The sequence below is a fragment of the Crocodylus siamensis genome, chromosome 1, assembly GCF_052110815.1.
Source record: "Crocodylus siamensis isolate JL-2025a chromosome 1, ASM5211081v1, whole genome shotgun sequence".
Classification (NCBI taxonomy): Eukaryota; Metazoa; Chordata; order Crocodylia; family Crocodylidae; genus Crocodylus; species Crocodylus siamensis.
This window is the reverse complement of record NC_143395.1, coordinates 421179238-421193776: the sequence shown is the minus strand read 5'-3', so window position 1 is coordinate 421193776 and position 14539 is coordinate 421179238. Positions and strand designations below refer to the sequence as shown.

Here is a 14539-nt window from a genome sequence, read left to right as displayed (position 1 = left end):
GCCAAGCCATCCCCTCCTCTCCAGCCCCCACATGCACACTGCCCCTTAGCCCATTGCACATGGAGACAGGCCCTGCCTGGGGGCTCCCACGCAGCACTGCACGGGGTGGGGGGACAGGGAAGTGGTTAGGGGCGCTGGGGATGAGGTTTCTTGGGGAGCTCCGCAGCACACCTCACACACAGCCTCTGCTCCCAGGGACAGAGCGGGCCCTGAAGAGCTGCTGGGACACCAGCTGCACATCATGAGACTTCCCCCTTCCCCTCCCAGGGAAATTCATGAAGAAAGTTACCTGTATCTGCACGGCGCCTCTCTGGAACAAACAGCAGGAGAGACGTGTTACACAGATGGAGACTGGACACAGTGATGCAGAGCGCCAAGCAACGACCTTTCCACTGCTACCTGTGCACGCAGGGGCTGTCCCTCACCGCTCCCCTGGGCCACAGGACACCTGGGTCCCCAAACCCTTTGCCCCTCCGCATGGGGTGAAAGGAGCCATCAGTGACTTATGAGGCGGCACAAATACATGGGTGGTGTAGTCATCCCCCACCCAGACTTGCACACCCACGAAAGCTAAGGGGAACCTGAAGAGAAGGGGTAGCTGGTTACAGGCTGGAAATGCAGTTAAGACACCTAAACCCCCTAATCTCTGCCCTGCCATGACAGTCTGAGGAGGGGGAACCCCTGAGCCATTTTTAGTAGCCATGAGCCCTTGATTGAGAACTGCAAACTCCACCCGCACCTGAAGGCTGTGCTATAGCAGAGATTGGCCCAGGTGGGCTGGTGCCTCTGCTGGTGCTGGGCTAGCGGCATTGCTCATGCATTTAGGATTAAAGCAGTTGCCAACTATGGATTCAGGAAGCAATAATCTCCCAGGTCAGGTTGGCCAGGGCTGTGAGGTTGGGGTCACCTTATCAGGTGCTCGCCTGACCTACTACAATCAAGCAAATTGTCTTGGCTCTGTCCACTGCGTGTCCCTTCTCAGACCTGAGTTGGCCTCACTGAGATAACTGGACTGAAAAAAGGACATTTTTTCTTTGTCTGGACAAGAGCTCAGCACAACTTCCCCTGGGACTGGCAGGTGCAGCCGTGTCCCCGGGGGAGTGAGGGGCTCCCTGTGCTGTTACACAGCATCAGAGCTTCCCTTCAGCTCAGGATGGGGCACGTGTGTGTCAGATCTGTGACCTGTTTCCATTCATCTTTTTTGTTGGAAAGGGTCACAGAAACATTTTAACACATTGCACAGATCCCGGCACTCAGCTTTCTCACTCTCCAGCTGAGACTGCAGGGCCTCTGGGGAGACAAGGGGAAGAGAGATGAGATTTCACCCTGTGGTGTCTCTGGGAATCATCTTCCTGGGAGGACATGTATTTGGGCTCAGACACTCACCTTTCTCACTTTCCAGCCTAGATTGCAGAGTCCCTGCGGGAGAGAAGGGGCAGAGGTGAGATTTCACCCTCTCCAGTCACTAGTGAGGTTCCTGCCCTGAGCAGGGCTGGCATGCAATGCTGCACATAAGGAGACGGGCACACGCAGGTTTGCATCAGCTTCCCTGCACACCACATCCCTGCTGCCTGGCACTGACCTGCTCCAGGGCATGGTTTAAATGGCCCTGTTTTTCCCTATCCTCTCTAAAAGCCTCTTCCAAAGGAGCCAACCCCACCTCTGGTCCCCTCGGACTCCTGCCCTTGTGGCATGGGGGTCACTGAAGGTGATGGTGTAGCAGAGGGAGATTGGCCGGGGGGGGGGCTGGTGTCCCTGCTGGCACTGAGGGAGGGAATGATCTCCCAGGTCAGGACGGCCAGGACTGCGCGGCTGTCTGTTCCGCTTACTGGGATCATCAAGCATCTTCTACCCAACAAATGCAACCCTGTGGTGCCCAAGGTGTTGGTGGGGCCTTTGTCTCTCCTGCTCTGGGCAGAGGGTAGGTTTTACATCCTGGTGGGATATTCCTCAGGGTCAGAGGTCCTTGTGGCAATGAGGGGGAGCAGGGACCACGGTGGATGTTCTCGTGGGCCCCTTTGGCTAAATGTCCATTCTGTGGCTGCCCGTGGTCGCAAGGGACTGGACCCAGTGGCCTTTCTTCTCCTGTGTCCCTTCCTCCCTCTCCCTTTCCTGCTCCTTTCTGTGTCCATCCCCTGCCCTGACCCAGCTCCTCCTGGGTCCTGGCGTGGGGCTGAGGAAAGTGAAACGAGTCAGCTGAGAGAAGCTTTGATCGGGGCTGGATACAGGGCAGGCTCCATCGGAGGCCAACCCCTGGCCTTGTGGGTCGTGCCAGACTCTAGTTGTGAGGATGAAGGGGGGAACCTGCCACTGGTATCAGGGAAGAGGAGACGTGTCCATGAAGGGAGGGGGGAGAGGGGCCTTCTTCCAGCAGTTGTTCACGGCAGCCCGGGCTTAGTGAAGAGGTGGGGATGGGCCTGGGGTGCTCCACTTGGAGCTGGTCCCCCCGGGGCGCCTGCCCTGGGGTACATGTCTGGCAGGACATGGAGGCATCGTCATGCCTGACAGTCCCTGCTCGGCACAGCTGGAGCTAGAGCAGCCAAGCCCAAGCATCAGCCATGTCTGAGAAAGGCCCTGCTGGTCCTGAGGGCCATTTCTCTGTTGTGTCAGCTGTAGACAGTCGGTCACTTCAGCCATCAGCGGCTCTAGGATCCCACCCCCACCCACAGGCAGATCCCTGCCAGCCCATCGCCACCCTTGGAGACCAAAGTGCAAAGCAGCCGGGAGCACCCACAGTGCACAGGACACACTAGCACACCATCGTGCACTACAGCCTCTTCCTCTGCTAGGATCTCAGGATGAGCAGCCCTAGCATTGAGGAGGGAATTGCTGACTCTCCTCAGCACCACTTTGCCCATCCACAGCTCCTACCTGCCTCAGAGGACAGGATTTTGTTCTAACCACCCCGCACCCCCAGCCCGTTCCCTTCTGCTCTGTGTGCAGGGATCAGGACAAACACGTTCATAGTTGCCTGGCACAGAGCTCCTCCCGCCTCGTCCATGTTTCCAGCTGAGCAGCGCTGATCCGGCGGCACAGCTCGCTGCAGGGTTTGGTTTGGGTTGCTCACTGAGCTCCAGGGCTGTGAATCCGCCTGGCCCCTTCCTGGCTCAGAGGTGGGGTCTGGCCTGCTCAGAGACTGCTCCCACAGCTTCAGCCCATCCCCGGTGCTTGGAGCTCCTCTCAGAGCAGAGCATGGAGCCCCCGTCCGTCCTGTCCTGCCCCATCTCAGAGGAGCTCTCCTCTCCCCACCTTCTCACATTACCTTTTGCACGGCGGAAGTAGAAGCTGCCCAGGACAATGACCACCAACATGATGGGTGCAATCACAGCCAGAGCCACCATCCAGGGGGAGACACGTGGGAAAAAGTGACCTGCAAGAGAATATGGCATTCACTTGGCAGCCCTGCACAGAGTAAATGCCCAGGGCTGGGGGCAGCAGTGTTTTTCCCTGGGACCTTCCTCATGGGTTTCAGGCTGACAGGGCTCCTCCGTGCTTCATGCTTAGCACACTGGGAGCCCAGCTCCTGCCCAGCTAATGCACCCGCTGTCCTGCCCTGCCCTGAGGCAGCAGAGGGGTCACTGCAGGAATAAACAGGACCCAGCAGCACAACCCCTGGATGCAGAAACCCCTGCCAGACAGAGGGAAGAGAGATAGCGACCTCCCCTTCCTCAGGGCATCATGGCACCCTCATGGGAAGTGGCTCCTCATCCAGCACATCACCAGAAACAAGCAATGTTCCTCCAGGCAGAGGGTGAAAGCTGAGCTCTGTGCCAGTGTGAGGCTGTCCTGAATCTCGGTGTGACCCCTCACGCTGGGCGGCGCAGGCTGACCCCAGGGCGCAGTCAGGACCGGGGGGCTCGAGTGCTGTTGGTGCAGCCACAGACACGCTCCCCTGCAGTGCTGCAGGCACAGGGTGAATGGCACCGGGAGCCAGGCCCTCGTCTGTCCCAGCAGCCTGTCCCCAGGGCTCTGCCGGCCGTGTCCAGCTGTGGCCCTCAGGGGCGTCCTGCGCCTGCTCTTGCACCCCGGGAGCTACCAGTGGACCAACACCAACCCCATTCGCAGTGCTCTCCCGAGGGCTGTGAGCAGGTCAACTCTCATGGTTAAAGTAGAACTGGACTCAAGTCAGGCCTTGCACCAGAGGCCTCCCCGCAGAGTGTGCCCAGGTACAGGAGCAGGCTGGGAGTAAGCCATTCGTGGGCAGTGCACCAGCGCAGCCCCAGGCGCAGGGTCGTGGGGACGTGTCCCAAGGAGCAGTGAGGTCTCTCAGGGGATGTCTGCGTGGTGCAGCACGGCCCGTGCTGGGATTGCGGGGCAGGCTCTGCACGTGCACCCCAGAGCCCGAAGCAGCTCGTATCGCTCCAGAGCCCCTCGCTCTGTGCCTGCCTGGGGAGCCGCTGCTCTGTGGGGGAGCGAGGGGGCAAGTCTGACTGACTCTCGGTTGCCAGGCTAGGGAAAGCTGAGCCAAGAGACCGAGTGAGAGTAGGTATGGGCAACATTTGAGCAATGGTTCAGGGTTCACCACAATGGCCAGTCTGCTGGAGCCCTGACCACAAATGCTGTCGTATTTTCCCCGGGATGACTAGTGGAAGTCCTCCCCGCAAATTTTATGAGCACTCCAAGTAATCCCCTTAAGTTTGTTAAGAGACTGCAGTAGCATCTGAAAGTCATGCTAAGCTGAGACTTACTCACAACGGGTACAATACAAAACCCTGATGCTGACCTGACTTCAAGGACTGTGCTGGGAACTTTGCCTGCCAACAAACCACCCGAGTGCCTCGGGATAGGGAGATCCCCGCTCTCCCTCCGCTCCCGCTCTCTCTCTCTAGGCTTAGCTTTCTGAACCTGAATTATATTAGTTAAGCATGAGCTAGGTTTTCCCAAATACTCAATTGAGCCAAAGTGATATTGTAATTGTTTTTGTTTGTTTTTCCTTGCATGGCTATTACTACTAGTAACATCATAATTTCATATATTTAGCAATAAATAGCTTTTGTAGTCGAACTGGTAGCAACCACGTGTATTTTTCTTTCTCTACTTCCCTTTCCCCACTTGCTGTGAAGCAATGCTTCTCTTACCCAAGCCAAAGATCCCTGTGAAGCCCAGAAATACTGTGGGGTCTGCTCATGAAGAGGCTACCACTTCCAGGACAGTTAGGGCAAAAGACTGGGATGTGGTGAGTTTGAGACACGTAAGGGGATCAGCTTGTACAGGCTGAGTGACCCAGTTTGGCTCAGACGTGCCCTGATGAACTGAATGAGGGCCCCTGCGGGTGTCAGCTGGACGCCCAGCCAGATTCAGAGGGATTCTGGTCACCCATGTGCTTGTGTCTGACTGCATTGTATTGTTACCTTGATTACCTGATTCCTGGGCTTGGCTAAAGCCTGCCATTGAGAAGCACCTCCTGGCTGGGACCGAGCACACCTGGAGAGGAAGGACCTGGGCCAGCCCAGGGCCGTGCGTCCTCGGCTTTGCCCTGCCCTGCTCACACGTCGCACCACATTTCTCATTGCAGCTACTCCAAGTTCAAGACTCCTGCTCTGGACTTCCATGTGTTGTGCAGCCCCTGGCAGCAGCGGGAGGGAGCAGTGACTCTGCACCCCCAGCCCGAGACACCCCAGAGGGGCTGGGAGTGGGGACGTGCTGAGCACCTGCCTTCGAACGCCAGGCTCCCTCGGGTGTCTCAGCTGGGTGCCCAAAGGGGATGCCCCCCAGCCCTAAGTGGCATTTGCAAACCTTGGGCACGACGTACTGCCTGACCCCCCAGCTCACCCAGGCCCGGCTCTCGGCTCAGCCCCAAGGCGCTTGGCCTGAGTCCTGGTGTCGGTGTCACGGCAAACTCCCGTGTCCCCGTAAGCCCTGCAGAGAGCAGCACAGACGGGCTGTTGTGCTGCCCGGGGAAACGGCTCCCTACATGTCCGACACGTGAGCAGGGATCACCCTCCCCACCCCAACGCCGAGCTCACGGTGTGGCAGGCACTGACCTGCAATGCTGATGGAGGCTGTTTTCTCCTGGGTCAGGAACAGGCTCCCGACAGAACAGGTCACGATCTGGTTCGACTCCTCCATGATCACAACAGCAACCTCTGCGTGAAACAGTCCCTCAGTGTCTGCGGAAATCTTCTCAGAGGTCGGTGGTAACGGCTGCCCGCGGTGATCCCTCCACTGGACCTCGGGCTCTGGGTGCCACCCAGCTGATCGACACACCAGCCGGATCCCTCCATCCTGGTGACCTTCAGCAGAGATGTGGGGGTCCGAGCCCAGTGCTGCAGAGGAAGAGACAAACCCTGCGTTAGGTCTAGACCAGGGCTGCAAACTCAGCCACCCCCGGGGCCAGATGCTGACTGCAGGGATCCTTGCGGGCTGGGTCTGGACACAGCACGGGGGCAGTGACAGTGGCAGTGGGGCAAGCAGTGGTGGTGGTAGGGTCAACGGCGGCAGCAGCCACCATGCTACAGGTAATGGCCGTGGTGGGGCGAGCAGGGGGGAGACTTAACCCCTGACACGGACACATGCAGCTCAGCCCAGTTGCTCACGCCCCACCACTCACACACATCACCAGTAGGGCTCCCTGCCCCCGAGTTTGGCAGCAGGCCCCATCCCCACTTGGGCACTGCCTGAATCCCCAGCCCCTCTATAGCCCCACAGGCTGGACGCTTTGCTCCCCGGCGGGATTCAGCCGCAGTTCATCATCTGACACAACTGCTCTAGATGCACGGGGGACTCGCCCAGCACCACCGCTGGGTGTGAGTACTCAATTCCTGGTCATCCCTAAGGGATGTGGACTGCAAAATACATCAGCAGCTCAGACCTTCGGGAAGGAGCCTCCTCAGGTCTCTCAGCAGAGCTGCTACAGGGAGGGGCACTGTGCTGCTCTCTGCGAGATGAACACAGCTGGCAGCGAGAGCTTAAAGGGGGTAACCTGCTCCGTCCATCTCCGTGGGTGCTCTCACCCCCGGCCGCAGGCCTGTGCCCTACACTGACCATGCCTGATTGCACGGGATCCCACCCAGGGCCTGGCACGGATCCGGGCTCTCGTGCAGTGCGAGGGCAGCGCAGCTTCCCCAGCGCATGCCCTGCGTGATGGTCACAGCATGCTGATCAGCTCATACGAGAGCAAACGAGATCCCATGCGGTTTTGTTGCATCTTACCTTACATAAGTTAGAAGATGTTTTCTGATTGGCTGAATTAAAGTAGCTGCTGATTTTAAATAGGGCTTTGATAACAAATAGATGCCGGGGCAGATGTGAGGTGGGGGGTTACACAAGGACACACCGATAGCTGTCACCCTTGGAAACTCCCCTAGATGCTGGGGCAGACGTGAGGTGGGGGGTTACACAAGGAAGCACCGATAGCTTCCCAGCTCTCACTGCAAACTCAGAGCTGAGCTGGGCCGAGCTGCGTGTCCGGCATGGCTGGGCTCAGCACGTCACCAAGGGCCAGGCGGGATGGGCAAAGGCCAGGCAGTGCGGCCGGCAGCCGAGACACGTCTAGCACGTCCCTGCCCAGGTTGTACTGGGGAATCTGCCTCTGTGTAATCTTCCTCTGAGCTGACCCTGAAAGAGGCTGGGGCTGGGGCTGGGCTGCATCCAGGGTTGGGCCGTGACCTGACAAGGGCATGAAAACACACCCCGCAGGCACCGAAGGGGAGAGATGGACTGGCCTCTGCTTCAACAGCCTTGGCCCAGGCTACAGCTGCTGGTCCCCGGAGGGTGTCCCGGTTGGCCTCTAGACTAGCTGTGTTATCCTGTCACTGATAAACAGTGAACTGGCTGAAGATTAGCAAGACAGGGGTAAAGCCCAGGCCCCCAGTGCTTCAGCCTTATTCGAGAGGGGCTGGAGGCTGGAGAAATCCAGCAAAACTCTCCACGCAGGGATTAGGACTCTTGTGTCTGCATCCATACACATGAAAAGTTCCCCCCTCCCCACAGCTCACTTTCTCTAGGAGTGGGGCATTGTTATGTTAGAAAAATGCTGTTAGAAATAGAATATTGGTAGAACTGCAGAGCTTGCATTTTGCACCTGATAAGAGAGATACTGCCAGAGGCTTCTTTTTCTCTCTCCCCCTCACCCGCCTTGGCCATTCTTATGCTGATTGCAGACTCTCCCCAGCTTCTCCCCAGCCTTTCTCATACAGATTACAGAAGCTGGAATTCAACTGACTGTGTCCTTGGAAAGGGGGGCGGTTTGAACTCTTGGTGACCTGCTGTAGTGCTGGGCATGGTTAATTAGCTGATGAATATTTACTTCTCCGCCCGGCATACTTAAGTAGTTAATTATACTATACATGCGATGTATGTAGTGATGTAACCACATGTATGCTTGTATAGAACGGGAGTGAGCTGTAAGAGTTCCTCTTTCTGCACACATGCCCAGAAGGGAGAAGATAAATATTGCTTGCAAAATTCCTTTGTGAGTTTGAAGTAATCTGAGTTTTTGACTCTGTTCTGACCCTATTTGCAAATACACCTTTTGTTCTGCTAAATGACTGTGTGTCTGAGATTCTTTGCGAGCCTCCAAAGAAACGAACTGCAATTTATGCAACAATTCTGGTGAGCCAGGCAGGAGATCTTTGGATCACCTCGGGGCCCAGTGACAAGATGGTCCGTGCTGCCACGGGGAGTGCACACTGAGCCGCCTTTTTGGGCTCGCCCAGGGGGTTTGAGACGTGAGTCGGGGTACCCGAGAGATTAAAGGCTCCTGTGCAAAATTTTTAGTTTCTGAGGATGCCAGACACACATTCTGGCATTCTGATCGAGATCTCTGGGGTATCTGAGTGAGTATACGAATTCCCTTGCCCAATTTGGTCTGGGTCCAGGAACAAAAGACGTGTACGATTACCGAGAGATTTTGGCCAGGTTTTCATTGTAAACCACCTGTTGTGAGGACTTTTTGGTATTTGGTGTGCGTTGAGCGCACTCTTGTGGGCATATGGGTACGGGTTGCTCCCGTGTAGAGAGCCCAGATATGCCTTTAGGATGTATTTTATGGAATTTCAATAAATTTACGAAGCAGGCAGATTATGGAGTGAAGATGAAAAAGGGTGATTTAATTAAGTTTTGTCAACTCAAGGGGCCAACATTCGGGGTCCACTGGACCCCGAAAGGATATTTGTAGTAAAAGAAGTGATAGCTATCCATGAAATAGTTATGCAGACCAGCCTATGATCCTCTCTCCAGCCTGAGGCCCAGGGAGTCCAGTGACCTGCCCAGGGTCACACAGGGAGCCAGTGGCGGAGCAGGGAAGAAGCCCAAGCTCCTCAGGGGTGGCCCAGCACCTGCAGCCCAAGCGCCTCCACCCCTGTGTGCAGGGCACAAGAAACCCTCCATCAGACCAGGGGTGAGCAGGCCGGGTGGAAGGGTCAGTCTCAGTGAGGAAGTCGGGTAGCAGAGCCCACATCTCGTGCTCTTGTCACATCCTCTGGGTCTCGGGTCTCCTCCAGCCCAGGGCCCTTGTCCAGATGCTCTGTGCAGGCTCTGCCCCATGAGGGGGAATTGAACTGGCCCTGGAGTCGGGGGTAGACAGTTGGTGCCAGGGAAACTGCTGGGGCCTGGCATGTGGGACTGGCGTGAAAGGGGAAGGTGGAGGTTACTTGTGGCCAGGATAAGGGGGTTTGCTCCAGGCCCAGGAGCCTGGGAGAGGGACACAAAGGAGCATGACGGGGCAGTGGGATGGATAAGGGACTGGAGTGAAGGGGCAGGTGGCCGCAGGCAGAGGATGCAGGGTGGGTGCATCGAATCTGGCCTGGATGTGAAGCCACGAAATGACTGATCCAAGGTGCTGGGGGTGGGAGAGAGGAGCCTGGTGGGAGGGTCGTGCTGCATTGGGGGCTGCAGGGCTGAGAGGATGGAGTCACAGTCTGTGCAGGGGCTGGGCAAGCTCTGGCCCCGGGGCTTGGCTGCAGGCTGGGCAGGGAGGGAGGGAGGGAAGGTGGAGATCCTGCAGTCAGGTACCTTGACAGGCAGCGCTGCCTCGGGGATCAACCAGCTGGGGCATCAGGGGGGCCCTGCTCCCCTCCGTCCTGCCTGCCTAGGAGGGGTGGCAGAGCCCCCGACCCCCCCGGGCCCAGCTCTGCAGGCTGCTCCGTGGACTGGTCGCAGGGGGCTCCTGGCTGCAAGACGCTGGTGCCCAACCCTTGCTCTCTTCACGGAGCCTGGTCACCCACGTCCCAGTGCTGCAACAGCGATAGGGCAGGAGTCAGCCTGTGCAGGGGGCAGGATGGCAGTGGGCTGTGCAGCTGAGGGGCTGCTGGGTGGGAGCTGCTTCTCCCAGTCAGTCCCTGCCAGCACTGTATATGCCAGGGGCCTGGGCATGGCTGGAGGGCACTTGTGCAGCTCACAACAGGGGACAAATCCCTCTGGGAGGAGAAGTGGGGCTGGAGCTGTCTCTGTTTTCAGCGGGGGTGTTGGGTGGGAGCAGGGGCCGATGTCCTCCAGTGGGCAAATGTCACAGCGGGTCTGGGGACAGAGCAGAGGGGCAGGTCCGTTCACACCGGTGCTCTGAGCAGACCCCGTCCCAGGCTGCTCGTCATCCCGAGCCCCCCCTGCACAAGCGCTGCAGGAGTCTCCGGCAGTTCCCAGGGCTGCTTTTCCACAGGCCCCAAGTGGCCCTGGAGCCCAAGTCCTGTTGGGAGCCACTGGAATTTCTGCTCCCAGGTCACTCCCATGTGTTTGGAAACTTCATCTGGACGTGCAGCTTCAGGCACAACGGAGGGGGCCAGTGCAGCAACTGGGCCCCCAGGACTGGGACTGCGCAGTACTCTGGGGAGATGGCCCCGGTGCCAGCAGTGTCCCAGGTCCCGTGTACATGGGGTGTCCCTGTCCCAGTGCAGGTCCTCCGGTGGAGACCCCTAGAGCAGACACATGGCGGGGGGGCCTGGGACATGTCTCTTGTGAGCTGAGCCCAGAGGTTTGGGGCAGTCAGTGGGGAAATGCCCCCTCCCCACTTGGCTGCCCCAGACTCACCAGCAATGGGCCCTGTTCTCTGGTGCCTAGTGCCCCGTCAGTGCCCCCCTGCCCTTCCCCTTCCCTCCCCACCCCTGCGCCCAGCCCCATGCACGGCCCTGCCCTGGGCTGGCTCGGGGGAGGCGCTGGCTGTGGGCTGCCCTGGCTGCAGTGCTGTGCCCACAGGCTGGGGACATGGGGGTCCCCCTGGGCAGAGAAGCCCAGCCTGGGGTGGGGGGGCAGGCACCCACCTGCTGTTGGCAGCAAACCGAGTGACCCCGGCCCAGGCACAGAGACCCCCGGGCCCTGCCCTCCGCTCCCCCCTGCCCCACCACCCCCGGGCAGGCTGCAATGGGGTCCTTCTGCTCCCTGCTGTCTCCCAGCCCATCCCCCCTCCCTGCAGCCTCCCTGCCCCCCACCCCCTTCCCCACAGCCCCTTGCAACACCAGCTCATGGGGTGGAGCCCACTCCCCTTGCCCCCCAGGGAGAGCAGCCCCCGCTAGGTGTGGGGGAGGGGCAGGGCGGGGACCTGCTGCCCCCACCCCATGTCCCTCCCCCCTCGTGGCCCCAGCACCCAGGCCAGGAATGCCCCGGGGAGGAAGGGGCCGGTGGGGGACGTCCCCGCTTTCCTGTTCCCCCATTTTCCTGTTCCCCCATTTCCTGTCCCCCATTTCCCCGCGGGGTGACGGTGACTCCCAGCAGGGACTGACCCGCGATTCCGGGGACGCGGTGAATTCCCCGTTGTGTCGGGACCCGCCTGCCCCCGCCCTGCCCCGCGACTCTCTCCGCAGAGGACGTGACTCTGGACCCAGGCACGACAAATCCCTGGCTCGTCCTTTCTGAGGATCGGAAATGTGTGAGACCTCGGAGACACCCAACAGGATGTGCCCGACACCCCCGAGAGATTTGAGAGTTTCCCAGAAGTCCTGGGCGCGGAGGGGTTCGCGGGCGGGAGGCGCTATTGGGAGGTGGAGGTGGGAGACAAGACGCGCTGGGAACTGGGCGTGTGCAGGGAGTCTGTGCGCAGGAAGGGGGAGGGTCACATACACACCTCACAATGGATACTGGGTAGTGTGGCTGCGGGGTGGGGGATACAAGGCCCACACCTCCCCGCCGACCTCCCGCCCCATGAGCGTGCGGCCCAGGCGGGTGGGGGTTTTCCTGGACTACGAGGGGGGCGAGGTCTCCTTTTACAACGTGACCGACAGGTCCCATCTCTTCACTTTCACTGGTTTAATAATTGGCAGTGGATGTGGGCGACTGGTTTTATTAGGGCTGTATCGATAAAGATTTTGGGGCCGATACGGATGGCTGATACCAAAGCGGGCAATACGGATCTGCTGGCTGGTCTGCAGCCCGGCAGCTTGGACCGCAGCGTCTGGCTGGTCAGTGTTGGGGGAAGGTGTCGGGGGGCAGATCGAGGGAGCGGGGAGTAGGGCAGGGGCAGGGGCAGGGGCAGGGGCTGCCCAGCCAGGGCAGGACAGGGTGCGGCTCGTCCACAGGGCGCAGGGGCGGGGGCAGCTTCTGTGCTGTATGCACCCCCGGGGGAGGGGCTGGGGGTATGTGCCCCCCAGATCTGTGCATGGGGCGAGGGCAGGCTGGGGCCAGAGCCGGGGGCTGTGTCAGCCTTTCTCTGGTGGGGGGCTGGGGTGGGGCTGTGCTTGGGGCAGGCGCTGGTAGCACTGGGACAGGGGTGTATGGATGGGGCCGCAGCCACCCAAAATCTGCCGTAGCCTCCTTCTACCCCGCCCCCCCGCAGAGCTGTGACCCGTCCCACCCCTCCTACTCTGAGCCAGCCCGGGCCCAGCCCTGCCCCCAGGAAGAGACCAGCACAGCCCCAGCCTGCCCCCGCCCCGTGTACAGATTGGGGGCACATGCCCCCCCATGCGTCTCCCGGGGGTGCGTACCTCCCCCTCGCGCCCCCCGGGTGAGGCACTCGCGGCTCCGTTCTGTGCTGCAGCTTGCCCCGCCTGGGCAGCGCCTGCCCCCGGCCCTGCTCCTGCCCCAGCCCTGGTCCCCCCCTCACGCCGGGGGCCTCGATCTGCTCCCCCCAGCACACCCGTTCCTCACCCCGTGCGGGTTACAGAAGAGACCGAGTCCTGCGCCGTGCTCCCTACGAGCAAACCCAGCGCGCCCTGCTGTGATCTGATGCCACGAATCCCGTCCAGGGGAAGGCGTAGCCGCTCGTGTCGCTGCTCCTCTGCAAAGATGTCAGAGATTTCAAACCTCCAGCAATATTTCTGCACCAGACAACCAGGGGCTTTCAGCTGACCACACCTTTGTGGCAGATGTAAAGGCCATTTCCTTCAGCCAGGAAGGTGATGATGAGCATCCTGTTTAATTCAGTTTCCAGCCATCAGGCAGAGTTTCCTTGTGCCTGAAGAAGGGCGTTTGTGCCACAAAACTGGCAACGAACAATTTTTCCAGCTATTTAGTTGGTGTAATAGGAGATATCACACCTGCCCAAGGAACCGGGCCTGCCCACGTCCTCAGCCCAACACAGCTGCAGCCAACCCCCCTCTCCAGCCGTGGCGCTCAGGAGAAAAGCTGCCGGAGGAGAGAAGTCAGAGCAGCCCCGCGTGGCCGTGACTCGGTCGGGGGTCAGCCGTGGGGCAGATGGGGGCTGTGGGTTGCACATGGAGATGAGGATCGATTCGATTGCTTCTGTTCGGGGCAATCTGGATTTATTCTAGCAGCTCAATCGTTTGCCGTCGCGCTGGCTGCGCGGTTGTTACTGCCGAACTTTCCTGGTGCCGACGCCTTCCGGAGCCGAAGCGCAGGAAGGGCTTGCTAGCAATGAGGGGGATTAAACACGGACACAGAGAGGTTGTGAAGTCTGTCTGGGGAGGGGTCGCCGTGGAGGTCACACAGACATTTGTGGGGCACGGTTCCCACTGGCCTGATCCTGCCCTGAGCAGGAGATAGATGAACTGACCTCCCGCGTCCCTTTTAGCCTCTTTTTCCTACAAGTCTGTGACTAGCTCCAAGTTCATAGCTGCCCTGTGCATGCATCGGTGTGTTGACTCTGAATCCTAACGAGGGCGGCTCATATCAAGGTGGTTAACTGGATGACCCTTGATCTTACTAGCAGACATGTCAAACCAGGCGGCTTCTCCCACAGTCCGGAGTTGGCTTTTCCAGGCATCCCAGGGGTTTCACTCCGGTGCTCTCCCAGACATGTCTGCAATGCAGCTGTGTCCTCGGTGCACAATTTGGCAGCTGTTTCTAAATCGATAATTATGGGGCACTGTACAATTACCTTTTACATAATTAAACAACACAATGGATGCTGTATTGTTCAATGCCACATTTCATTCAGTAATCCCTTTCAGCTTTTTTTTTAATTTATCCTGACTATGAACTCTGAAGCATCTTTACCTTCTAATCGTACAAAACACACTTTTTTGTTGCCATTTCATAGATTTCATAGACATCAGGGCTGGAAGGGACCTCGGGAGATCATCGAGTCCAGCCCCTTGCCCAAAGGGCAGGAAGTCAGCTGGGGTCATAGGACCATGACAGACAGAAAAGATCTGCTCGTTGTAGGTCTCGTCCGATCTCAACGCAGTCTGTGCTCCACATACGAGTGCAACAC

General features: G+C 59.0%; 2 protein-coding genes across 4 annotated transcripts in view; both read right to left on the bottom strand.

Annotated features, from left to right (window-relative positions):
* The window catches only part of LOC149875568 (butyrophilin subfamily 1 member A1-like), a 232924-nt gene that overhangs the window by 41850 nt on the left and 176535 nt on the right, over nt 1–14539 (bottom strand). The gene's annotated exons all lie outside the window — the stretch shown is intronic.
* LOC149875574 (butyrophilin subfamily 3 member A2-like) lies at nt 1060–6339 on the bottom strand. Its single transcript, XM_090030964.1, has 3 exons — nt 5985–6339; nt 3263–3370; nt 1060–1419 (listed from the first exon to the last, which is right to left on the bottom strand). The coding sequence occupies exons 1-3, from the start codon at nt 6067–6069 to the stop codon at nt 1322–1324; spliced, it is 291 nt and encodes a 96-aa protein (XP_089887090.1). The 5' UTR covers nt 6070–6339; the 3' UTR covers nt 1060–1321.